The following is a 24,910-nucleotide window of genomic DNA, read 5'->3' on the forward strand; positions in this document are numbered from 1 at the left end:
ACGGCTGAGTAAAAAAACAAAAAAAAAACCCCACGCGTACGCAAATGGTGGCGCCCTTGGGCGCCGCCATTTGCATTCCTTAATTTGGCACGTGTAGTCTATGTAAACATTTACGTAGACTACGGCGAAAATAAGTGGAACGCAAATAGCGTAGCATCTACGCTATTTGCGCTCCCCTTATTTTCGCTGTAGTCTATGTAAACATTTACGTAGCCTACACGTGCCAAAATAAGGAACGCAAATGGCGGCGCCCATGGGCGCCGCCATATGCATACGCGCGGTTTGTTTTTGTTTTTCTCACTCAGCCGTGATAGGCTACGTAAACATTTACATAGCCTATCACGCCGGCCAGGATTCGGGGGGGGGAGGGACGGAGTGCCCCCCCCCGGCCAGAATTTGGGGGGGGAGGGACGGAGCACCTCCTCCCCACCGCGAATCAATTTCATGAGAAGGTAAGTGACTTTCGTACATCCCTCCCCTGGAGTTGCTTCTCCTCTTCACCTTTGCAATCTGCTTGTTCATCAGCCTCTTCCTCTGGCCAGACAATAGTGGTGGTGAGAAGGAGGAACAGAAGATGCCACTGCCTACTTGCTCTGCAAGCAAGCAAGCCAGTGGAACCAATGATGAGGAGCAACAGAAGCTGGTGACAATGGCGGTGAGGAGCTAGACTCACTGAAGGAGGGGGTTCTTTGAGGGTGTCTTGCCCCAGGACCCTCAAAAACCTGGAGCCGGCATTGTACAGTGAGCAGGTAAAAGTGGCAGCTGCTCCCCCTCCAGGGAATGAGCCTCCTTGTGTGCACTCCCTCCCTCTGGACAGTTCACCCCACTCATAGAATCATAGAATAGTAGGGCTGGGAGGGGCCTACAAGGCCATCGAGTCCAACCCCCTGCTCAATGCAGGAATCCAAGTCAGAGCATCCCTGACAGATGGCTGTCCAGGCTCCTCTGGAATGCCTCCAGTGTGGGAAAGCCCACCACCTCCCTAGGTCATTGGTTCCATTGTCGTATTGCTGTGACAGTCAGGAAGTTTTTCCTGATGTTCGGCCGGAATCTGGCTTCCTGTCACTTGAGCCCATTATTCCGTGCCCTGCACTCTGGGATGATGGAGAAGAGATGCTGGCCTTCCTCTCTGTGACAACCTTTCAAGTACTTGAAGATCATCTCATTCCTTCCCACTGTGCTGCCTAAAGAGTGAACGGCACAAGCAGGTAGAGCCTTCCTGAAGGAAAGGACAGGTGAGAGATCAGAGGCAGCAGCAACCATCACTTGCCCAATCCTAGCTGCAGAGAAAATGGGTGAGCGATCCTGCGGAGGCAACAAGGCTGCTTGTCAGGGTGGACACTGAGCCCATAGAATCCCAGAGTAGTTCTGATTCGGAGGAAGAGCAGTCGCTCCTGGGAGAGGAGCGCGCCCCTTTTTCCCAGGGCCCGCAGCTGACAGAGATTCCTCCCACCCACATTCCTAGATTAGAAAGCAGTCCAGGGAGTGACCCAGCACCGATAGCAGACTGGTTGGATGCGTGGCGCAGACGCAGAGAGCAGCGCCAAATGGGGAGCGCGGAAAGGAGGCGTAGCGCCCGGTTGGCGCTCAAAGAACGGTTGCGCCCAGAGGATCCAAGGGAAAAGGGGAGGGATTCTCCCTAGTCCTTATATTCAGGGGTCTGCCAGTAATTGCTTTTCAAACGGGGACCAACTGTTCTAACTTAGGCCATAGGGATGCTGCTGCTCAGATCTAGTTGCTACCTGTAGAGCTGTTAAGTTGTAAAAGAAGAATAAAGCTTTGAAAAGAATCCCTTTGTCTGTGCCTGGACTTGGCTAATGGATTAGACTGAGAGCCCTCCAAGGAGCCCTTGACACTGCTCTCCCTTGCCCTCACTCTCTCTCCTGCAGGAAGCATTTGGCTCACTCAGCTGAGTTCCCACCTCTGCATTGCACACACAGAGAACTCCGGTGAACAAGTGAGAGGATAGGGTGGCTGCTCCTTCCACGACCAACCCTCTGTGCTGCACCACTGGGGGGGGGGGAGGTTGAGAACGGATTAGACAAGAGGTGGTTGTGCGCCCTTTCTTTCCAGGAAGCACCATAGGTCAAAACCTCACCACTGCAGTATTCAGAGAGGGAAGAGGGGAGGTAGGAGCAGCCACTGTTTTCTCTGGCTTGTACATTTCCTTCCCCCACCCCACCACCCCCAAGAGGCAGCACTTAGAAGAAGTACCACAAGGGAGGATGTTTCCAGAGGCTTTCTAATGGGGAGGGGCAGGGGCGGTCCCTGTTCTTTTCTAGACTCTACTGCAGAGCAGAGGAAGGGAGGGGAGCTCACTATATTTATTTATTTATTTTTATTAAATTTATTAATCGCCCATCTGGCTGGTCACCCAGCCACTCTGGGCGATGTACAACAAGAACAATTTAAAACAATAAAATACTAAATTTACTGCTCAGTCACTTCCCCCTCACCAGCAAGGGTGCTTGCAGACAAGGCATTTATAGTTCAATTGCCCTGCCTTGCATGTTCCCTCATTACTTTTTTTTCCTTACCAGAAAAAAAATCTGTTAAGAAGGAAAAGATGGAATAGATGCACAGTGTCTTTTGATTGGTAGTGCTAGGAGTCCTCCATTTGGAAGCATCCCAGCAGTTCAAGCTGGGGGACCCAATGCAGTTTTACTTCAAAATAGAAGAGACAGTATTAAGCATGCTTTTTAGAAAGCATAAGTGTAGTTTTAAAAGTGCAACAAAGTGAAGCCGATGTGTAAGAAGTGAGTTATTGTTTTTAAAAGGTTTGCTCTTTGAATATTCAGTATCAATCCCTCTTTTTCTACCTGAATTCGAGGGCATTCATCAGTGGGGTGGCACCATATCTGTCTTTAGCATAAACAGTCGCCCCTTTTTTCAGTAAGTACTCAGCTAGCTGAACATGCCCTTCACTTGATGCAACATGAAGTGGAGTGCAGCCAACATAATCTTCACAGCTCAAGTCTCCACCCTGCAAAACACAGACATCTTCCATCTGCTAAAGACAAGAACAATTGCAAAAGTACTGAACTAATTCCACAGCTAAACTATAGAATTCACTACTGCAAGATGTAGTGATGGCCATCAACTTGGATGGCTTTAAAAGGGGATTAGACAAATTCATGGAGGATAAGGCTATCAATGGCTACTAGTCATAGCACCATCCTATTCATGTTCCCCAGCAACTGGGGTACACAGAGTCATACTGCCTCTAATATCGGACAGAGTATAGCCATCATGACAAGTAGCAATGCCACAGAGAATGATAAATGTACTTCTCTTGTAGAAGGAGCACAGAGAAGGGCCTCTTCTGATGTTCTTAATGCACAGGCAAGTGGAATTAGGAGGAGGCGCTCCTTCAGATATTTGGGTTCCAGCCTTCTCATTTCTCATTTTCCTTGAACTTATGGGGCAATTTTATACCAAGTCAGATCACTGGTCCATCTAGCCCAGTATGGTCTACTTTGACTACTAGCAGCTCTCCAAGGTCTTGGCCAAAGGTCTTTCCCATCACCAGCTCCCCAAGCTCTTTATTTAACTGGAGATGCTAGAGATTGCATCTTGTGCATGAGAAGCATGTGCTCTACCACAGAGCTATGGCTCTTTTCCAAAAGTCTGGAAGAAAGATCACCAAAATGTCATGAGCTCTGTTTCAAAAGGAGCTGTTCCAATAAACCTACTTTGCACCTGGCCTGCTACCATTACACCTGATGATAGCATGGATAGGGATTTCATTTGTGTCACACTCCAGTCCCTGGATGCTGTGAACAATGATTCTGAGGCATAGTTGGCCAACACCATTCTGAGTCAACATGAGCCTCCCTCAGGAATGCTTTAGATCCCTAGCTGGCCTGAGTCCCATCCTGAAGGAGAGATAGTCCGCAGACCATTTAGAACATTTGTCACCTCACACTGCCCCTCGAGTAAGGAACTAAAATCCTCAGCTCCACCACCTCTCCAACTGCTCAAGGCATCTCATTCTCCTCTGCACTTCTGACAAAGGTCAGAGTGAAAGGCTCTAAGGAAGGTCTCTGCTCTTTTAAAATCCTGCTAGTTCTTCACAAAGAGGCAGGGGCTTGGGGCTCAGTAGTAGGCCTGTTTTGCTACTGAGGTGCTCAGCTGAGTTCAGGCATGTATACAAGATGTTTCTGTCTTGGCATTTGACAGGGGGTTCTCCAAGGTCCAGCAGAATTCAACCTTTCCCTGCTAACTGGATCTGGGACCTGATATCTGTTGCCTGATACCTGCTAGATCTAGACGCATATCCATGCAAGTTTGGATATGTGCCCCAGAGACTCTCAGCCCAGCCAGTACAGCAAGGTCACCATTACAAATCTGAATGTTATAAATTGTACTGAACAGGCTTCAAATATTTATATTTACCACTTCTTCAACAGCTTTCAATGTATCCAAGTCATCAGTTTTAGCAGCAGCACAAGCCAAAGATGGAATTAAAGCTCCAAGCTCCTAAGCAACAAAAATAAATTTTTAAACAAAGAGTATGTGTATATCTGTCTCTTTATTTATCATCTATCTATACATTGATACGATATTATATACATTTGGGGGGAGGACAGAGAGATTATATATGACTATTGTACAATCATTTGGATTAATAGTTCAAGTCCAAAATGAGCAAACGAGTGAGCAAAATCTGGATAAATACACAGATAGCTTTCAACTTTCATCATTATTAGAATAACCCAATAGAATCATCCAATATTACAAACAAAGTTATCCATTAGGGTGGGGGGAGTTGCATCAAATTGTGTTATTTATTTACCTCTTTGCAGTTAAGACTTATAAATTTGGTCATCACATTAATAAACTTGCTGTTCCTTAAGGAGCTGCAAGTTCCTATGAGACTAAAAGACATTTCTCCTCTAAGGTTGTCACCCAGCATCAGCTGTGGAGGTGTGGGGAGGGAAGAAACAAACAAAATGTCGTTGGGGAAAAAATCCAGAGAAGAATTATTTTGCTTAAACCTTGCTTTAGGGTGCAGTCCTATCAACTGCGCCATCAATGATTGTAATTCCCCAGTTCGGAGGCTTATGATCATCCTATACAGGGCAGGAAGAGCAGTGGAGGCGATCTTTGCCTCCCCATCTTCCTGCCCTGCATTTTTTGCTAGACAGGCTTTTTTACCCATCTAGCAAAGGCGTTTCAGAGTGAGAGAGAAGGAGGCTGGGGGGGGCTCAGGATAGCTCATATCCTGACCTCTCCAGTCCCCTCCCCCTGAAATGCCCCTTTCCCCCCACTCTGAGATAGAGTTCCAGACCTTGGAGGCCAGCCAGGACAGATCTTTCCACATTCCCCCCTCCAAGGCTGGAATGCTGTCTCCGACTTCAGAGGTGGAAATCCAAACTATCCTATGGCCCCTTAGATGCTGTCTGGGGGCCATAGGATTGCTCCCTTAATATGTTTGATAAGCAGTTAGTAATCTCTATACACAACTGATAGTCCTCTGACCACAACCTTGTGGTCAATGAATCACCCTACTCCCCCAAAATTGATCTAATAACAGAATAAAGTTCTTCAATGAAGCTGGCTACTATGATAGAGGGGGATTTTCCCTACTCCAGGTACCATCTCTACATCATGAATAGGCAACCTTGTGCTCTCCAGATGTTTTGGCCTTTCCTCACAGGGAAACTTCTCCAATTCATTTTATTTATTTATTTATTTATTTAATTTATTAATCACCCATCTGGCTGGTCACCAGCCTCTCTGGGCAATGTACAGAATATATAATAAAACAGTTTAAAACAATAAAATTCCACAGTAAAAACATCATTTTTCTAAAAATACCCTAACCCACCCCACTCTAACCCACCCCAATCCATTCATCAGTTTAGTGCCCTCTTTCTGTAGCTTTTCCAGTTCTTCCCGAGATGGGGAAACCATAGTTCTAGACAGCATTCCAAATGGGGCTGTACTACAGATAAATATAATGATGTTTTTATACTTCCTGGTCCATTAACTACATCATTCCTCTCTTGGCTAAATATCAATAATATTTTTATAGTGCCATCTATGTACATAGTTCTTTAGACAGTCCAGTCAACCGAGACTCCAAAAGCCCGGGTCTAACGTGGTTTTCTGACAATGAGCAACATCCAATGTCACATGAGGATATTTCCACTCACACAATAGAACTTTCCCTATCTCTGTCCCCACTTGCAACCCCTGCTCCCCCAACAGCTCCAAAGAGTCCCCAAACTCCCTCCCTATTCGGCTAGCAGAAGCAGCAGAAGAGGCTAATAGAATACAAACCTCTGATGAGAATTATTCCAGTTAGGGAATACCCCAGCTAAAACTTGCCAACCACATTCTGTTACAATAGTGAAGAAAGTGACTGGGTTTGCACACATGTGAATGATAAGCCACTGTAGCTTATTAATTGCCCCTGCACATGCCGGGTGTGCACTACCCGATTTCCCTAATTACCCTTGATGGGCGCAGCTTGTCATTATCTGCAAACCTGGTGAGGCTGGCTGGCTGGGATGGTTAACAAACTACCCAACAACCCTACTACAGAGTACCCGGCACACACAGGTCGGGTTAACAAGCCACGGTGGCTTATTAATTACCCTTGTGTCATGCGAGTTTTCAGGCCAGCCAAGTCAAAATCAAAATGGGGCAAGGCGGGTTGTAGCTCAAAAGGTTAAAGTTACAGCTTCAGTATCTGGTAACCCCTGAAGTAGAAGAATCTCAGCACTGAAAAAGAAGCCTGGAGCCTTAGGAAGCTGCTGCAAGTTACAGCGGACAATTTTGGGCTAGCTAACTCGGCATATAGCAACTTTCTATGTAAAAGGAAAGAAGCAGAAGGAAAGCTGTTATTTTAACTCAGAATGCATTCATTACCTTCTCCTTCTCCTTCTGAGAAAGATGCCTTTTGCCCAGCACGTATGACAGTTTTGCCAAGGATGCTTCAGGTGTCATATCCCCTCCTGAAATTACTCCAACATGAGTGAGAGCCTAGAAACAAGAAAACAGTTTTGTGCTAAAATGCTGGTGCAATTAACCAAATCAGCTGAAAAAGGACAATGGACAGAGTCACTAAAGGTAGCCACAGACATATATTTAGGGGTTGTCTATGAGATGGCTTACTCAAGCAGAGAGCCCCAGCAATGGGATGACAAAGGTCCCATTCGCACAATTAAGGGAGTGGTTAACAAACCAGCTACATGTGCCAGTTGCATGCTGGCCCCATGTGAGGAAACAGCAGGGAAGGTGAAGAGGAGAAATATGTGAGGGGCAGAGCGAGGGGGGAACTTTGCTGAACGGGTTCTACAGCTTCAAAGCACAGCTTCTCAGATCATCTGAACCTGGCGAGCATGGTTTGTTTGGGCAGTTAACACACCACCCAGAAACCATAGCCTTTTGTAATCACCCCACAAGCTACCCTCGCCAGGTTCAAACGACATGAGACACCGTAGTGACAGGTGGTTGAACTGGCAACTTGGCATCCGTGCAAACCGCAAACCAAGTTTGCAGTGATTGTGTGAACCAGGTGAGAGTGTGCTGATAAGCTAATGTGACAGTTTGATTCCTGGGAGAGTTGTGCCTATAGGAAGAGGAGACTGGGAGGGTAAAGGTTGAGTTTAAACTCAAAACTATTTACCTTTAAGCTCAAGCCTAATGACATGGCAGGCACTTGGCATCCCTGTATCATTTCCTCTGTGTGTGTGTGTGTGTGTGTGTGTGTGTGTGTGTGTAGCAGGGGGTGCAGCTTGGGGACAGTGACTAGGAGTGGACAAATGGCAGGAAAACAAAAGCTGATTTCTACACACACACACAGCTGTATCGCTCCAAGAAAGGAAACACACAACTGTGTGTAAAATGTAGGTTCACCCCGAGTTATGTGAGAACATGTTTCTCAGTGGCAACAGCCTCTTTTATGATCTCTTCACTTATAGGATTGATCTCTTGGGAACAACTGGGGCTAGAACTGGGAACTCTCCACTCTGTGTGCACTTGTCCTATGTGGTGAGCCACAGAATTGCAATCTTGAGCATCTTCAAGTAATGATGTATTGTGAATTTTTTATTATTATTATTAAATTTATTAATCGCCCATCTGGCTGGTCACCCAGGATTGGCCTGGCTACCCTGGCTGGCCATCGGGCCCTCCTGAGACACGAAATGCCTTTGAGTAGAAAGACAGGGTACAAATCAAATCAATCAATAAAAGGCTCCTTGTTTCAGCTGGGACTTTGCCTAAAAAACAGCCTCCTTGGCTCTGGTGTGTCCTTTGACTCTGACACACACAGTTCCTGGTCCCCCTTTTGACCGCTGCCAGCAGCCCAGCCCTGACAGCAGTAAACATTGGTTCAGAGGTCAAACCTTGGTCAGCCTTGATTCAAATTACATTCTGCATGGGTAGCGGGAGAGATGTGGAATGGTATGTTCCATTGTCAGACCTGTTGTGGTGGTCAGAATGGAATGGTCTCGGGGGTTGAGTACGAGGGAAAAGTGACATGGAAAAGTGAAAATGGAAAAAGGAGTTGAAGACTAGATCTGTTATGATTATGCTGCTTTATTGTGGGCTCACCCTGTATTAAATAAAACACGCTGGTAAGGTTTGCAAGATCACGGAGGGAAAATAAGCCATGGTGGCTTAGTTTCCCTCCCTGCAAATACCGGTCATGAGCCACCTAATTAGCATAATTAGCTTCGCTGGGTGTAGGTTGTCCTGACGTCTGAACCTGGCATGAGTGGGTATCTGGATTGGTTTACAAACCACCATGAAACCCTAGAACAAGCCATGGGTTTCAGGGTAGTTTCTAAACCACCCCAGCCAGCCACCCTCGCCTGGTTCTGACATGACAACCTGCACCCAGCAAGGGTAATTATGATAATTAGCTGGCTTGCGACCAGCACATGCGGGGAGGGAAAATAAGACACTATGGCTTATTTTCCCTCTGTGATGGTGCAAACCCATCTGATACCTCACTCTTGCACATCGATGGTGCTGTTTTGGCTGCATAAGGATCCACATATGGAGAAACAGTTCACTGTTAGTATACAGGATTATTATATTTATATTCCACCTTTTCTCCAGGGACCTCAAGGCAGTGTATACAGGATTCCCAGACAGTCTTCTATCCAGGCAGTGAACAGACTCAGATCTACTTAGTTTTGGCAAGGCTTTTCCATTATGTGCCTTCATTCAGCCCAGGCCTTTCCACCATACAACCTTCAAAGAGGCTTGCAAAAGTGTATAAAGTAAAATGAATAATCATGAATACTGCCTTCTTGCATGCCCACCCACCCCCCAAATCTTGGGAATTATAGCCTGGTGAAGATCCCCCTGAGAGAAGTACTGTTCCCAGAGTTCTTTGGGGGAAAGAATGACTTGTTGGACCGTGATGCAGATCTGTCTCATACATAAAACCCTAGAGTGCTAGATAAGAGACAAGGAACTGAATATGAATGTATAAATTCCCATGATATGCTGCTTCTGGCTCTTGATATGCTAGATTGGGTGTTAATATACTTTAAATTGAATATTTTATTTTCCCTATATTTTTCTTTGTTTACATTTACTTACTTACTTACTTATTCATTTATTTATTTCATTTCTATACCACCCAATAGCCGAAGCTCTCTGGGCAGTTCACAAAAATTAAAACCACAAAGTACAGCATAAAACAATATGAAGTATGAAAGCTTCAAACCACAAAATAACAGTACAGCCACAATAAAACCTAGCCGCAATGCAGAGATTTAAAATACAGATTGAAAGCACCAGAGCTAAAAGACTAGGAAGTAAATGCTAAAATAATGGGACAATAAAAAGGTCTTCACTTGGCACAGGAAAGAGTATAACATAGGCACCAGGCGAACCTCTCTAGGGAGCTCATTCCACAGCCAGGGTGCCACAGCAGAAAAGGCCCTCTTCCTGGTAGCCACACACACCTCACTTCCTTTGGCCGAGGCTCACGGAGAAGGGCCCCTGAGGATGATCTTGGGGTCCAGGCAGGCGCATATGGGAGGAGGCAATCCTTCAGATAACCTGGCCAAAGCCATTTAGGTCTTTGGATATTAATACCTGTACTTTGAATCAGGCCCAGAAATGGACTGGCAGCCAATGCAGCTGGAAAAGTACTGGCATAATGCGATCTCCTTGGTCAGTCCCTGTTAACAATCTCACTGCCCCATTTTGGACGAGCTGAAGTTTCTGGACCGTTTTCAAAGGCAGCCCCATGTATAACGCATTGCAGTAATCCAGACAAGAGGTTATCAGAGCATGGATAACTGTAGCTAGGCTACCTCTGTCCAGATAAGGGCGTAGTTGGGATATCAGCCTAAGCTGATACATGCTATACCAAGATACCTGAGAGAGCACCTTCTCCCTTACCAACCTGCCCGGTCACTGAGGTCATCAGAGGGCATGCTCCTGGTAGTTCCACAGGGACATATGGCCCTATGGTCTACCCAGAGAAGAGCCTTCAGTGTGGTGGCTCCCATTCTGTGGAACTCCCTGCCTCTGAAGATCAGGCAGGCGCCAACACTGTGTTGTTTTTGGCGCCTCTTGAAAACAGCTATATTCCAGGAAGCCTTCCTTGATTGACCAGACATGGTTTTTATTGGAACCCTGTTTTTAAAAGCAATAATTTTAATATGGTGTTTTACTATTTTTAATCTTTTTATTCCTTTATCTCTTACTTTTCACCATTCTGGAATCTCTTTAGATGAGGAGCAGTATACAAATGTCATAAATAAATACCTACAAAAGTAGAAATGTATTCCTGTTTTTGTAATTTTCTGCTTATTAATACACAAAGCAGCACAGGCTACAGGATTACCATTAGAATGTTATGCATTAGAATCCATCATTTCCATCACCTGTCCAGTTGCATAAGTTGATGCCACGGACCCTCGCAAACACTGGGTGCAATTTAGGATCACCATGTCCCTTTCCGTCGCTTGCCTCAACTCTTCCAGCAAATCAGGACGGTTGTTTGGGGCACTGCCACATCCATAGGTTTCCAGTACTATCCCTTCTGTTGGATGCTGAAGGAACGCCTTCACCTATTGAGAACATGACATAAATGAGTGGCAGGACAAAAGTCCACAGTGGAGAACCTATCTCTATGTTGAGATATTTGCATTAACATACAGTATAGACAGCTAATGCATCTGTCATTGCATGTATTTCCTTTAGCTGGAGGACAGACCTTAACGCAATGGTAGAGCATATAGATGCTTTGCATGCATTAAGGCCCCAGGTTTAGTCCTTTCATATGCTTATATACATTCAGCCTCTCAATTTAATTCAGATTAAGATTCCAAGTTATTACAAAATTTGGAGTTTGGGGGAAACTGTATAACAAAACAATGGGTGAGGAAGATCAAGTATGCTAGGATACATGAACAGAACAAGAAGCAGTGAAAAGTGAATAAATTCTGCCCAAATTACTCAAAATAGATAAATCCTGAAATTACTCAGCACTGATCAAATGATTAGCTGTCTTTACTGTTCTTTTGAAGTGCTATTTGGGCTATAGCTGATAAGATGTCTAGGCAGATTGCCAGAGTAAATGTTTGCAAATTTCTGGTTTTTTTCTCCTTTTTTGTGTTATATTGTAATAAAATGCCTATTTGTGTGTATATGTGTGTGTACACATATAAATATATTTTTAGATATATTACTTAAAATATACAAATGATTTGCTTTTTTATTTTTTATCTTTTTCTTAAAACCTTTTTTCCTATTATTATTATTATTATTATTATTATTATTATTAATATCATTATGGGATTATTATTATTATTATTATTATTATTACTATTTCTTGCTGGCTAACCCTTTAATGTTTATTAATACGTGTTAACTGAATGGTATGGATTGTTTGCTTCCATTCCTTTGCTATAAGACTGAGGTTATGATACTGAAAGATAAGGTTTACCGTTTGTGGTGTAGTGGATTAAAGATTTAATAATACTTGCAATGTTTGGAAGAATGCTGTATAGGTATAATCTGCAATTGGACTTATATTTGGATATTTGGTTTGTTCTTACTGAAATTTAATTTAATCCCTTTTTTTTCCTTTTCCTTCTTTTGCTATCCTCCCCCCCACCGAATACTGTAATGCGTTAAAATAAAAATAAAATAGATTCAAAAAAATTATGGAATGATTTGAAGAGGATAGGATGGTTATTAATAGCATAGATGCTTTTTAAAAAGTCAGATTAGTTGGGGATAGATTTGCTTACATGAATGCTCTCTATCTGCATATTTTCTTCTAGTTTCAAAATGTATGGTTGAGAGGGAGAGGGTGGGCCAAATGTCAAATTGTTGCTGGTAATTAATTGGCCATTGCCTTGTACATATTTCAGGAGGACATACAGTGGAAGCCGTAATTCCTGGGAAAACCTTCAGCAATCCCACATTCCTGTTCATATCAGTTTGGACCTCAGACTTCTTTGTGGTGTTTGTGCCATACAATTCCCCAATCAACTGTGAGAATGAAAACAAAACATGGAAGAAGAGAAAGGAGATGCTGTGGAGATTACAAGAGGATAAGTACTCAACGCCCTATTTAAAAAAACAAAATATTTATGATTTCTGATTACAATAGCAAAATTTGTTTGCTTATTCATTTGTATATTAAATTTATCCACCCAACTGGCAGATGCCCTCAGGAAAGAACGACCCCCCAAAAAACATTCAACAACGACAATATCAAAATATCAAAACATGGAGGGCGCAATCCTATAGGACTATCCTAGGGTTGGCGGAGAATTTCTCCCCGAAACTTCGGGGGGGCGAGCACCAACATGTTCGGCCCCCCGAACAAGTTTCGGGGAGAAATCCTCCGAACCCCCCCGCCCCCCGCACCCCCCCCCCGGGACGGGACTTACCTTCACCGAATGTCCCTCCCGGTGGCTGGTCCGGCCGGCGGTTCGGCGGGTGTTCGAGCAAGGCGGGAGCGGCAGCCGGTCTTTCGACCGGCTGCCGCCGCCGCCATTGCAATGAAAGAAAAAAAAAAACGCCCCCTGATAGGCTACGTGACGATTCACGTAGCCTATCACGGCTAGATTTGCAAAGTCAGCCGTGATAGGCTACGTGAATCGTCACGTAGCCTATCACGAGTGACTTAAAAAAAAAAAAAAGTGTGTATGGATAATGGCGGCCCCCATAGGGAGCCGCCATTCGCGTTCCTTATTTGGTCGCTGTAGTCTACGTAAACATTTACGTAGACTACAGCGACTAAATAAGGAACGCGAATGGCGGCTCCCTATGGGGGCCGCCATTAGCGTACGCGCTTTTTTTTTTTAAAGTCACCCGTGATAGGCTACGTGACGATTGACGTAGCCTATCACGGCTGACTTTGCAGATCTAGCCGTGATAGGCTACGTGAATCGTCACATAGCCTATCAGGGGGCTTTTTTTTTTTTTTTAACTTTTTCGTTCGCGGCCGGGCGAGGCGGGAAGCCTCCCCGCTGGCCTGAATTTCGGCCGGGGCAAGGCGGGAAGCCTCCCCCCCCGGCCTGAACTTCGCGGGGGGACCAGCGAAGCACCTCCCCCCCACCGCGAACGTCCTTCGAGGACAGGTAAGTGACTTTCGTCCACCCCTAGACTATCCAACGCAGGGCAGGTGGAGCATAGACAGGATCTTCTCCTCTACACTCCGGCCACCCTGCACTTGCAGCTAGACGGCCGATTTCAGTTGTCTACTCAGAGCAGCTCGGGGGGTGGTAGGCCAGACGGCACATAGGAAGTGTACTGGCATTCCTGCCGTCCCCTCCCCTCCCTGCCCCCAGGAACGCCCCCTTTTCTCCCGCTTCGCACCGCTCTTCCGAGCGCGGAGCTGGGGACAAACCATGCCGCCTACGAGGCAGCGGGAGCAGGGGCAGGGAGGTGGTTTTCTGGGAACCAGCCTCAGAGTGCTGGCTCCAAGGTCAGTTCTCGAAAACTGAAAAATCCTATGGCCGTCTAGCTGCTGTCTAGCAACCATAGGATTGTGCCCTAAGAATGTTAAAAATGTTAAAAAGCCAGCAGGAAGGTTAATAATCAGAGCACCAGATTAGAAATGAAAAGCATTACAATAAAAACATAGAGCATAATAAATATGAAATGTAAAATATAAAATATAGACAGGAAGATCACAAACATATGTCTAGGTTACAGATATAGTTTTTTACTTCAGTTGTCACAGCCAGGAAATCAGCAAAGTCTCCATTGTAGGCTCAGTTTTGACACTCTATCACTATATGTTGGATAGTTTGTTTTTTAGCCCCACAATCACAATTTGATGATGTTGTTTGGCCCATTTATAAAGGGCATCTGCACATCTACCATGACCCGTGTGAATTCGGTTCAAGGTTGTCCATATTGCATGGGGCTGGTCAAATCTAGGTGGTTTTTCCAAGATGCAGGGCAAGCTTCGGCATTGTGGAGGGCAGTTTCCTAGCCAACGTTGTTTCCACGTGTTGTGGATATTGAAATCATCTTCTAGAAAAGCTTTAGCAGTAGAAATGGCTGGATGTCTCGATCTTAACCTGTTTCGCTCCAAGTAGGTTACGTCATTTAATATTGGTAGCTGGAGATCATCAATAATCTTCCGGTATTCTTGAAGAAGGGCACACTTTCGTCTTGCATCCGGAGGTGGTATATGGCTCAAAACAGGCAGCCAGTATGTGGGAGTAGATTGTATCGTCCCACTAACAATACGCATTGACTCATGCGGTTGTGTATCAATCGTTCTCGTGTGCGGACCATTAAGCCACACTGGGGCACAGTACTCTGCTGCTGAGTAAACCAGACTGAGTGTGGTCATTCTCAGCGTATCCGCTGTTGAGCCCCAGCTAGTGCCACATAGTTTGTGTAGAATGTTATTTCTACTTTTCAGTTTGGCAGCAGTCTTCATCAAGTGTTCTTTATATGAAAGTGTCCTATCCAGTGTGACCCCAAGATATTTGGGATGCATGTTGTGATTGAGCTGGTTTCCCTTAAATTGAATGTTGAGCTCTCTGCCTGCTGATCTATTACAAAGGTGGAAGCATGTTACTTCTGTCTTTGTTGGACTGGGCTGTAACCTCCACTTACAGAAATATTTATCCAGTATGTCTAGATCCCCTTCATGGATCACTGCCTTGTTGTGGCGAAGGGGCTTGCGTAACTCAGTGAAGCCATAAACTATGCCGTGCAGGGCCACCCAAGATGGACAGGTCATGGCAGAGAGTTCTGACAAAATGTGGTCCACTGGAGAAGGAAATGGCAACCCACTCCAGTATTCTTGCCAAGAAAACCCCATGGAACGTATCACAAGGCTAAAAGAGATGACGCCGGAAGATGAGCCCCTCAGGTCGGAAGGTGTCCAATATGCTACTGGGGAAGAGCAGAGGGTATTTCCAAGTAGCGCCAGAAAGAGTGAAGCGGCTGGGCCAAAGCCGAAAGGACACTCAGCTGTGGATGTGTCTGGTGGTGAAAAGAAAATCCGATGCTGTAAAGAACAATATTGTTTAGGAACCTGGAATGTCAGATCAATGAATCAAGGTAAGCTGGAGGTGGTCAAACATGAGATGGCAAGATTGAACATCGACATCTTGGGAATCAGCGAACTAAAATGGACAGGCATGGGCGAATTTAATTCAGGTGACCATCATATCTACTATTGTGGGCAAGAATCCCTTAGAAGAAATGGAGTAGCACTCATAGTCAACAAAAGGGTGGGAAAAGCAGTACTGGGGTACAATCTTAAAAATGATAGAATGATCTCAGTACAAATCCAAGGCAAACCATTCAACATCACAGTAATTCAAGTCTATGCCCCAACCACTGAGGCCGAAGAAGCTGAGGTTGATCGGTTCTATGAAGACCTACAACACCTTCTAGAACTAACACCCAAAAAAGATGTCCTCTTCATCATAGGGGATTGGAATGCTAAAGTAGGAAGTCAAGAAATCACCGGGATAACAGGCAGGCATGGCCTTGGTGTACAAAATGAAGCAGGACAAAAGCTAATAGAGTTTTGCCAAGAGAACATGCTGATCATAGCAAACACTCTTTTCCAACAGCACAAGAGGCGACTCTACACATGGACGTCACCAGATGGTCAATATCGAAATCAGATTGATTATGTCCTTTGCAGCCAAAGATGGAGAAGCTCCATACAGTCAGTAAAAACAAGACCTGGAGCTGACTGTGGCTCAGATCATGAGCTGCTTCTTGCAAAATTTCGGCTTAAATTGAAGAACGTCGGGAAAACCACTAAACCGTTCAGGTATGACCTAAATCATATCCCTGATGAATATACAGTGGAGGTGAGGAATAGATTTCAGGGGTTAGACCTGATAGACAGAGTGCCTGAGGAACTATGGACGGAGGTCCGTAACATTGTTCAGGAGGCAGCAACGAAATCCATCCCAAAGAAAAAGAAATGCAAGAAAGCCAAGTGGCTGTCTGATGAGGCTTTACAAGTAGCTGAGGAAAGAAGGGAAGCGAAAAGCAAGGGAGAAAGGGGAAGATATACCGAACTGAATGCAGAGTTCCAGAGAATAGCAAGGAGAGACAAGAAGGCCTTCTTAAATGAACAATGCAAAGAAATCGAGGAAAACAACAGAATGGGAAAGACTAGAGATCTCTTCAAGAAAATTGGAGATCTCAAGGGAACGTTTTGTGCAAAGACGGGCATGATAAAGGACCAAGAAGGCAGGGACCTAACAGAAGCAGATGAGATTAAGAAGAGGTGGCAAGAATACACAGAAGAACTATACAGGAAAGATCTGAATGTCCCTGATAGCCATGATAGTGCGGTCACTGAACTTGAGCCGGACATCCTCGAGAGTGAAGTCAAGTGGGCCTTAGGAAGCATTAGTAACAACAAAGCTAGTGGAGATGAAAGTATTCCAGCCGAGCTATTTAAAATCCTAAAAGATGATGCTGTTAAAGTGCTGCATTCAATATGCCAACAAATCTGGAACACTCAACAGTGGCCACAAGACTGGAAAAGGTCAGTTTACATTCCAATTCCAAAGAAGGGCAACGCCAAAGAGTGTTCAAACTACCACACAATTGCGCTCATTTCACATGCCAGCAAGGTGATGCTCAAAATCCTACAAGCTAGGCTTCAGCAGTATGTGAACCGAGAACTACCGGAAGTACAAGCTGGGTTTAGAAGAGGCAGAGGAACTAGAGATCAAATCGCCAATGTTCGCTGGATCATGGAGAAAGCAAGAGAATTCCAGAAAAACGTCTATTTCTGCTTCATTGACTACGCTAAAGCCTTTGATTTTGTGGATCACAACAAACTGTGGCAAATTCTTAAAGTGATGGGAGTACCAGACCACCTTACCTGTCTCCTGAGAAACCTGTACCAGGGTCAAGAAGCAACAGTAAGAACCAGACATGGAACAACCGAGTGGTTCAAAATTGGGAAAGGAGTACGACAAGGCTGCATATTGTCACCCTGCTTATTTAACTTATATGCAGAGTACATCATGAGAAACGCTACGCTGGATGAATCATAGGTCGGAATTAAGATTGCCGGGAGAATTATCAACAACCTCCGATATGCAGACGATACCACCCTAATGGCAGAAAGCGAAGAGGATCTCAAGAGCCTCTTGTTGAGGGTGAAAGAGGAGAGTGCAAAAGCTGGTTTGAAACTCAACATTAAAAAAACTAAGATCATGGCATCTGGCCCCATCACTTCCTGGCATATAGAAGGGGAAGAAATGGAAGCAGTGACAGATTTTACTTTCTTGGGCTCCAAGATCACCGCAGATGGTGACTGTAGCCATGAAATTAAAAGATGCTTGCTCCTTGGGAGGAAAGCTATGGCAAACCTAGACAGCATAGTAAGAAGCAGAGACATCACCTTGCCAACAAAGGTCCGTCTAATCAAAGCTATGGTTTTCCCAGTAGTAATGTATGGCTGTGAGAGCTGGACTATAAGGAAGGCTGAGCGCCGAAGAATTGATGCTTTCGAACTGTGGTGCTGGAGAAGACTCTTACGAGTGCCCTGGACTGCAAGGAGGTCAAATCAGTCCATCCTAAAGGAAATCAACCCTGAGTGCTCATTGGAAGGACAGATACTGAAGCTGAAGTTCCAATATTTTGGCCACCTAATGCGAAGAGAAAACTCTCTGGAAAAGACCCTGATGCTGGGAAAGACTGAAGGCAAAAGGGGAAGGGGACGACAGAGGATGAGATGGCTAGATAGCATCACCGATGCAATGAATATGAACTTGAGCACGCTCCGGGACAGAGCGCAGGACAGGAAGGCCTGGCGTGCTATGGTCCATGGGGTCACGAAGAGTCGGACACGACTGAACAAGAACAACAACAATGAGACGGGAGACAATTATACGTCGCTGAACATCCCTAGAGTGGATTTATGGTGGTATTGCGGAGGTAAGATCCTAAGACCCACTCTACCTAGGAACTGGGGGGGCACTCGTGCAATTGTTCGATTGGCTATACCATTCACCTTGGCATTGGAAAAAGAAACCGTAACTACCCCAAAGAAGCAGAGTTGACGAAAGAGGTCACTTGGGGTCTCCTTTGATGAAAGAATTTATATAGATTCAATAGGCGTCCCTAGAGGAGTTCCAGACGAATTTAAAGCAAGGAACCAGGTAGCAGCAGGGTTTGAGTCATTTCTCTTTTGGTTGTTGTTGTTGTTGTTGTTCAGTCGTTCAGTCGTGTCCGACTCTTCGTGACCCCATGGACCATAGCACGCCAGGCCTTCCTGTCCTGCGCTCTGTCCTGGAGTGTGCTCAAGTTCATATTCATCGCATCGGTGATGCTATCTAGCCGTCTCATCCTCTGCCGTCCCCTTCTCCTTTTGCCTTCAGTCTTTCCCAGCATCAGGGTCTTTTCCAGAGAGTTTTCTCTTCGCATTAGGTGGCCAAAATATTGGAGCTTCAGCTTCAGTATCTGTCCTTCCAATGAGCACTCAGGGTTGATTTCCTTTAGGATTGACTGATTTGACCTCCTTGCAGTCCAGGGGACTCGTGGGCCACAATAAATAAAAATGTAGACTGGAGTAATTATATATATTATAACCAACAGAGATTTATAAACTATACCAGGGATGCAGTTAAAGGAATTGCTGAACAGTTAGAAGCCACTAGCAGAATGGCTTGGGAAAATCGGATGGTCCTAGATATGACATTAGCAGAGAAAGGTGGTGTGTGTGTAATGTTAGGAGGTAAATGCTGCACCTTCATCCCTAATAACACTGCCCCAGATGGTACAATCTCCAAGGCTCTCCAAGGACTCACAACCCTAGCTGAAGAGATGGCAGAAAATTCGGGGGTAGATACTTCTCTCACTGGGTGGTTAGAATCCTGGTTTGGAAAGTGGAAGGGAATGGTAATCTCTGCTCTTCACTCTTTAGTCATAGTGGCAGGAGTACTCACTGCTCTGGGATATTGCAGCATTCCCTGCATAAGAGGCTTAGCACAGAGATTAATAGAGACGGCAGTTTCAAAGCAGATGCCCTTAGAACCTCCACCATACAGGGACAATATGATGCTAAGGAATGAAGTTAATTCTGAAGATGAACAACACCGGGGGGGGGGGGGAGTGAAAGCATGATAGCAAGATTTGAAGCTTCATTGAGTTAGATGTGCAAAAAGCAACAGAATGGTGTAGAAGAAAAAAGGGGGGGATTGTAGGAAAAAGTTAAATGTTGCTTCTGCATTAAATAGGTTGCAAATGCTTTTGAGCAGTAACTGAGCTGAGACAGTATGTGGAAACGTGTCTAAGGTACTTTGTGGTAAGATACTTAAAATGAAGTTAGAAGTGTGGTTAGCGAAGCAAAGTAGAACCCACATTAGAAAATTAGATAAAAAACCAGACGTAGGACACGTGGTTATTATAGAACTGCGCATGCAAGAGCTCATGAATATTATGTTACACACCCTGCATAGCTAATAAGGTCATTATAATGTACATGCGACGTATGTAAAGGGAGGGGGAACATGTCAAGGAGATAATGTGAATAGGCGGATTGGAAAGTTGTGAACCTTGGAGTACCTAGCCAATGGGGAAACAAGGGAGGGACTCAGCGGTCGGGGAAAGGGAATAAAAACTGTGTGCTTTGATTGTCAGGTGTGCGTACTCAACTAGGACACCCACCTTTGCAAACGTGCTTAATAAACATAGAGTGCTGCTTGAACGTGTGTCACAAAGTTATTTTACAGGTCATGGTTGGACAAATGAGTTTCTAACAACGACAACTCCCAGAATCCCCCAATCAACCATAGGGGATTAGGTTGAGGGCCACAGCAAATTAGGCCAAAGACTACAGTTTGCCCACTCCTGTAATATCTAGTATAATTAAGGCTACCATATTATAATTCTACTAACAATTTCCATTGAACTCAACGGGGTTTACCTCTGAATAGGCCTTGGATTAATAGGCCAGTGAATAGGATTTAACTGTAAGCGTTCTTATCCTGAATTTGGGGTTCTTTCCTTTTAGTTTAACAAGCTATGCTAGTAGAATCAGGAAAGCATTTGTGAGACACTACAGACCTCAGGAATGACAAATTGTCCAGCAATCAGCAGCGCCCCCAACAATTTGGAATGTCCATCATTCCTCAGTTCATAAATAGGTACCTAGAAAACAAAAGATGACAACCACATGGGAATTTACGCCGGCAGCACAATATAGTCAAGCATTTAATGTACTGATGAAGGCACTTTCCTATCATGGATCCTGTTGCTGTTGTAATTGCTGGAGAAGCAGGGGGAGTTTGAAAGATTATTGGTGTATTATTGCTCATATTTATAGAGCAAGCACATGGCATGAGCCATAGTATAGTGCTGCAATTGTGGAAGAACTGGGATGACATTCAAGCTGCTTTTTAAAAGTCTGGTCTGCAGCAATACTGGTTAAAAATAAATGCTGTGGTTATTCACAGCTGCGCAGCTCTGTAGGTGTGCAATGAAAAATAGACTTTAAATAATCATTGAATTCTTGCCGGCAAATGCCTCCCTCCCTCCCCACACCTGAGGTCAAACCAGAGGGCTTTCCTTCCTCATAACCCTCAACCTCTTATTTTAGACATTAACCCTTTGCAGGTTCCAAACCTGCTGTGCAAAGGCATGGCACTTCTTTGCTTTTCCTTTTGTTTTTTCTCCACCTTTCCTTCTCTTTTCATTGTGCTCCTCTACAGCACTTGAAGGAGATGCAGCAGCCCTTGCCCTGCTCGCAAGCAGGAAGGCTCCGTCCATCTGTCTGTCCAAGCTGAAAGAGAGGGTCTCAGAATCCAAATCCATGTGAGGAAGGAACAGGGACAGTGAAGAGGACAAAGGTGTGACGGGCGGGGAAGGGGGAAATGTGCAAAGCAGGTTCTACAGCTTCAAAGCCACTCACACAAGTAAGAATTATAATGCTGCTACATTGGAAGACTCAGTGTGACTTGGCAGCACATACAATCAGCAAGCACTGAAAAAGAAGTCATAAAAGTAGATTTTGAGGGAAAGGAGCATGAGGGTAAAACAGAATCAGGACAGCGGGTTGGGGAATGTACCATGTTATGCATGACTGAGCCAGACGTTACAGATAAAACGCTAGTCAAGATTGGCCCCAGGTCAAAGATTATAGTGTAAGACAAAGATGATAGTGTAGGAAAGGGTTAAAATGTTGCTTTTGCATTAAATAGGTTGCAAATGCTTTGGAGCACTAGCTGAGCTGAGACAGGATGTGGAAACAAGTGTCTAAGGTACTTTGTGGTAGGGATGTCAGAGAATTTCACCACGAATCTCGGGGAGGCCGAATGCCAGCGCATTCGGCCCCCCGAAATTGGTGGCAAAACGGTCTGCCCCCCCGCCCCCCCCAGGACGGGACTTACCTTGTGCGAATGTCCCTGGCGGTGGTGGCTCCAGCGGCGGTTCGGCAGCGGTTCGGTGGTGGCGGCTGCGGCGGCCAGTCTTCCGACCAGCTGCCGCCGCCGCCATTTCCAAGTAAAAAAAAACAAAAAACGTGATAGCTACGTAAAGATTTACGTAGCCTATCATGGCTAGATTTTTAAAAAACACCGTGATAGGCTACGTAAATCTTTACGTAGCCTATCACGGCTGAGTGAAAAAAATAAATAAAACCGCGCGTATGCAAATGGCAGCACCCACGGGAGCCGCCATGTGTGTTCCTTATTTTGGCACGTGTAGTCTACGTAAACATTGATGTAGACTACAGCGAAAATAAGGGGAACGCAAATAGCATAGACGCTACACTATTTGCGTTCCCCTTATTTTCGCCGTAGTCTACGTAAATGTTTACGTAGACTACACGTGCCAAAATAAGGAACACAAATGGCGGCGCCCATGGCCGCCGCCATTTGCATCCCGGCCGGCCGGGATTCGTGGCGGGAGGGATGGGGCTTCTCCCTCCCAGCCAGAATTTCGGGGTGGGTGGGACAGGGTGCCTCCCCCCGGCCAGAATTTCGGGGGGAGGGACGGAGCGCCTCCCCCCCACCGTGAATCAAGTTTCGGGTACAAGTAAGGGACGTTTGTACATCCCTACTTTGTGGTTGGAAACTTAGACTGAGGTCAGAGTGTGGGTAGGTCAAGCAAAGTGGAAGCCATAAAAGGAGAATTGTAAACATGGGCAAGGGGCTTTAGAAGTAGAGTAAGGGGATATGTAAACAGGAGCGGAGTGGCACGAGGCCGAAAAAGGCGGACGGGATAGGCTGTGAACCTTGGAGTACCCAGCCAATGGGGAAACAAGGGAGGGGCGAGGCGGCCAGGGAAAGGGAATAAAAACTGTGTGCTTTGATTACCAGGTGTGCCTACTCAGCTAGGACACCCACCTTTGCAAATGTGCTTAATAAACATAGAGTGCTGCTTGAACGTGTGTCACGAGGTTATTTTACAAGTCATGATTAGATAAACGAGTTTCTAACAATAGTGCATAATTGTTTCTACTAACAATATTTGAAACACGCTTACTAACCTTTTCCCAAAAGGCCAAACAGGAGTGGTGCTTTACCAGGGGCAGGTATCAGGAAAAAAGGGGCACAAATAGGGGCAGTTGTGCAGCATGGGAAGCTATAGTATTATCACAATGAGAAAATAGTTTGGTGTGTGTTCATACCCCTCTCTAGTGACTTCGGCCCGCATCTAACAAATTTACAAGTAACACGAGAACAGTTTTATACAGCCCTTTAACTGCATTTTGACAAGTCTCATAAGCCTACCGCAACACCATCAATTTGGTGGAAGTTTACAGGAAGTTGCAGTGTGGAGACAAAAGGCAAGGGATCTTAAGCTCCATTAGGCAAGTCGTGTAACAATAACAAGCACCCCACTGGACACTAAGCCATTTATTTATGTATTTACTTATGTATGTACAATATTTATATACTGCTCCACATCGAACATTACGGAGCGGTGAACAACAAGATAAAAGAATAAAACACCATATTAAAACAATTCAAACACTTTAAAAGAAACAGAGAACCTGTTACCTGAGAACCTGTTAGGACAATGGTTCTACCAACATTCTCACACATGAAGGACAAAGCAGCAGCCGTATAGGCCATCGTGTCTGTCCCATGAAGTATCACAAAGCCATCATATCATTCATAGTAGGTCTAAGCAAATGAAAGACACTGATGTAAGTAATTCCATCCACAAGTTGCGCTTGCACAATCAGGCACAAGGACTGCTAGGCACAATGGCTTCACTTGTAGCACTGTGCTGGAAACATGTGACTGTCCTAGAGGTTGCATAACTTCGGCATTATGAGCTGACAGTGCTATTGGCAGAACCTACCACCGTCACGTGCAGATTAGCAGTGGAGCACAAAATGATTGAACGGCACAGAAATGGCAAGACATGGTTGTGTGGGAGGGGGAGGAGGACAAGGTACAGGAAGAGTCCTCGATCCACTGCAATAATTATATTTTGGGTGTTTTGGAGCCAGACACATCACGTGCAACCAGATGATCCCAAGAGGTGGTATTAGCCTGTCACCATTGAGGCCACATGTGGCCACTGGGTGGCCCCTGGCCAATAACAAGGTCTCAATACTGCCTTACCATCACAAAAGCCAATGTGTACATCCCTGCTCTTTTTCTGTATTTGTACACAGAGTCCTGGGGAATTCAATGGGCTGGATACAAGATGCAGATCACAGAATTCCTGGTTCAAGCCTAGGACATTAGTGTATTTATATTAGGGGTGTTGAACGTCAGGCTCAGGGGCCAAATCCGATCCTCCAGAGTTCCTCAGAAGGCCACGTGCTTTTCTCCATGTCACCAAGTGTTCCCCTGCTCCCTTCCCAATTGCTTGGTGGTTTTCTGGTTTTGCATATCCCCTTGACCTCATTCTCAACGGTTGAAATGCCTCTCTTGAGGTTTATTTACTGGCAACAAGAGGTTTAAGCTAAAATATATTTTTTGGAATATTGGCTCTGCCCACGACTGGAATGTGGCCCTTGAGAGCTTCTCCGAAATTTAATTTGGCCCTTGGGCCTGGCCAAGGGCCAAATTAATTTGGCTCTGGCCTCCTCCCTGCAGGGCAGGCCTCTGGTGAGCCCCACAAACTCTCCTGGCTCAGGGAAAAGCTTCTTGGTCGGGGGGCAGAGGACGCAGCTGCCATATCTCTTCCCAGAGTTGAATGTGCCGGCAGGCGCCAGGAGGGTCACTGCATTTGGCACTTCTGCTCTCCCCAAAGCCTTGATTCTTATGTCTCCAGGCCCTTTCTATTTTTATCCAAAACACGTGCATCTTCCATCTGACATTCATGCTTATGCTGTGCCCTCAATTCCTAAGCATACTGGTGTCAATGCACATGACTGAGCAGATGCACACGCTCACAAACTCCCAGGCTGCAGTTCTGTGCAATGCGATCTGCATCACTGAACCACACAAGAGAAAGCCCTAAAACGGCATTCAAGAATGGTAAAGAGAAAAATCCACAAGCACGCAAC

The 24,910-nt window shown here is 45.3% G+C and overlaps 1 protein-coding gene across 1 annotated transcript; it reads right to left on the reverse strand.

Moving 5' to 3' along the window:
- Positions 1 to 1,162: 1,162 nt before the first annotated feature.
- On the reverse strand, positions 1,163 to 23,519 carry LOC146356987 (60 kDa lysophospholipase-like). The gene is made up of 7 exons (XM_084843346.1): positions 23,445 to 23,519; positions 20,509 to 20,592; positions 12,367 to 12,477; positions 10,863 to 11,048; positions 6,877 to 6,990; positions 4,396 to 4,479; positions 1,163 to 1,219 (listed from the first exon to the last, which is right to left on the reverse strand). Exons 1-7 carry the CDS (start codon positions 23,517 to 23,519, stop codon positions 1,163 to 1,165), a joined length of 711 nt encoding a protein of 236 aa, XP_084699472.1.
- Positions 23,520 to 24,910: the final 1,391 nt, after the last annotated feature.

This window comes from Heloderma suspectum, chromosome 1, assembly GCF_057233095.1.
Source record: "Heloderma suspectum isolate Gila_16-S chromosome 1, 16-S_ref, whole genome shotgun sequence".
NCBI lineage: Eukaryota > Metazoa > Chordata > Lepidosauria > Squamata > Helodermatidae > Heloderma > Heloderma suspectum.

What these genes read in the sequence shown, in the direction of transcription:
- LOC146356987 (XM_084843346.1), bottom strand. Translation starts at nt 23,519, where the DNA reads ATGGCCTATACGGCTGCTGCTTTGTCCTTCATGTGTGAGAATGTTGGT. An exon ending in TTGTCCTAACAGGTTCTCAG is followed by an intron (nt 20,593 to 23,444) that starts GTAACAGGTTCT and finishes TTTGTTTTCTAG; the next exon opens with GTACCTATTTATGAACTGAG. An exon ending in CAGGAATTACGGCTTCCACT is followed by an intron (nt 11,049 to 12,366) that starts GTATGTCCTCCT and finishes TGTTCTCAATAG; the next exon opens with GTGAAGGCGTTCCTTCAGCA.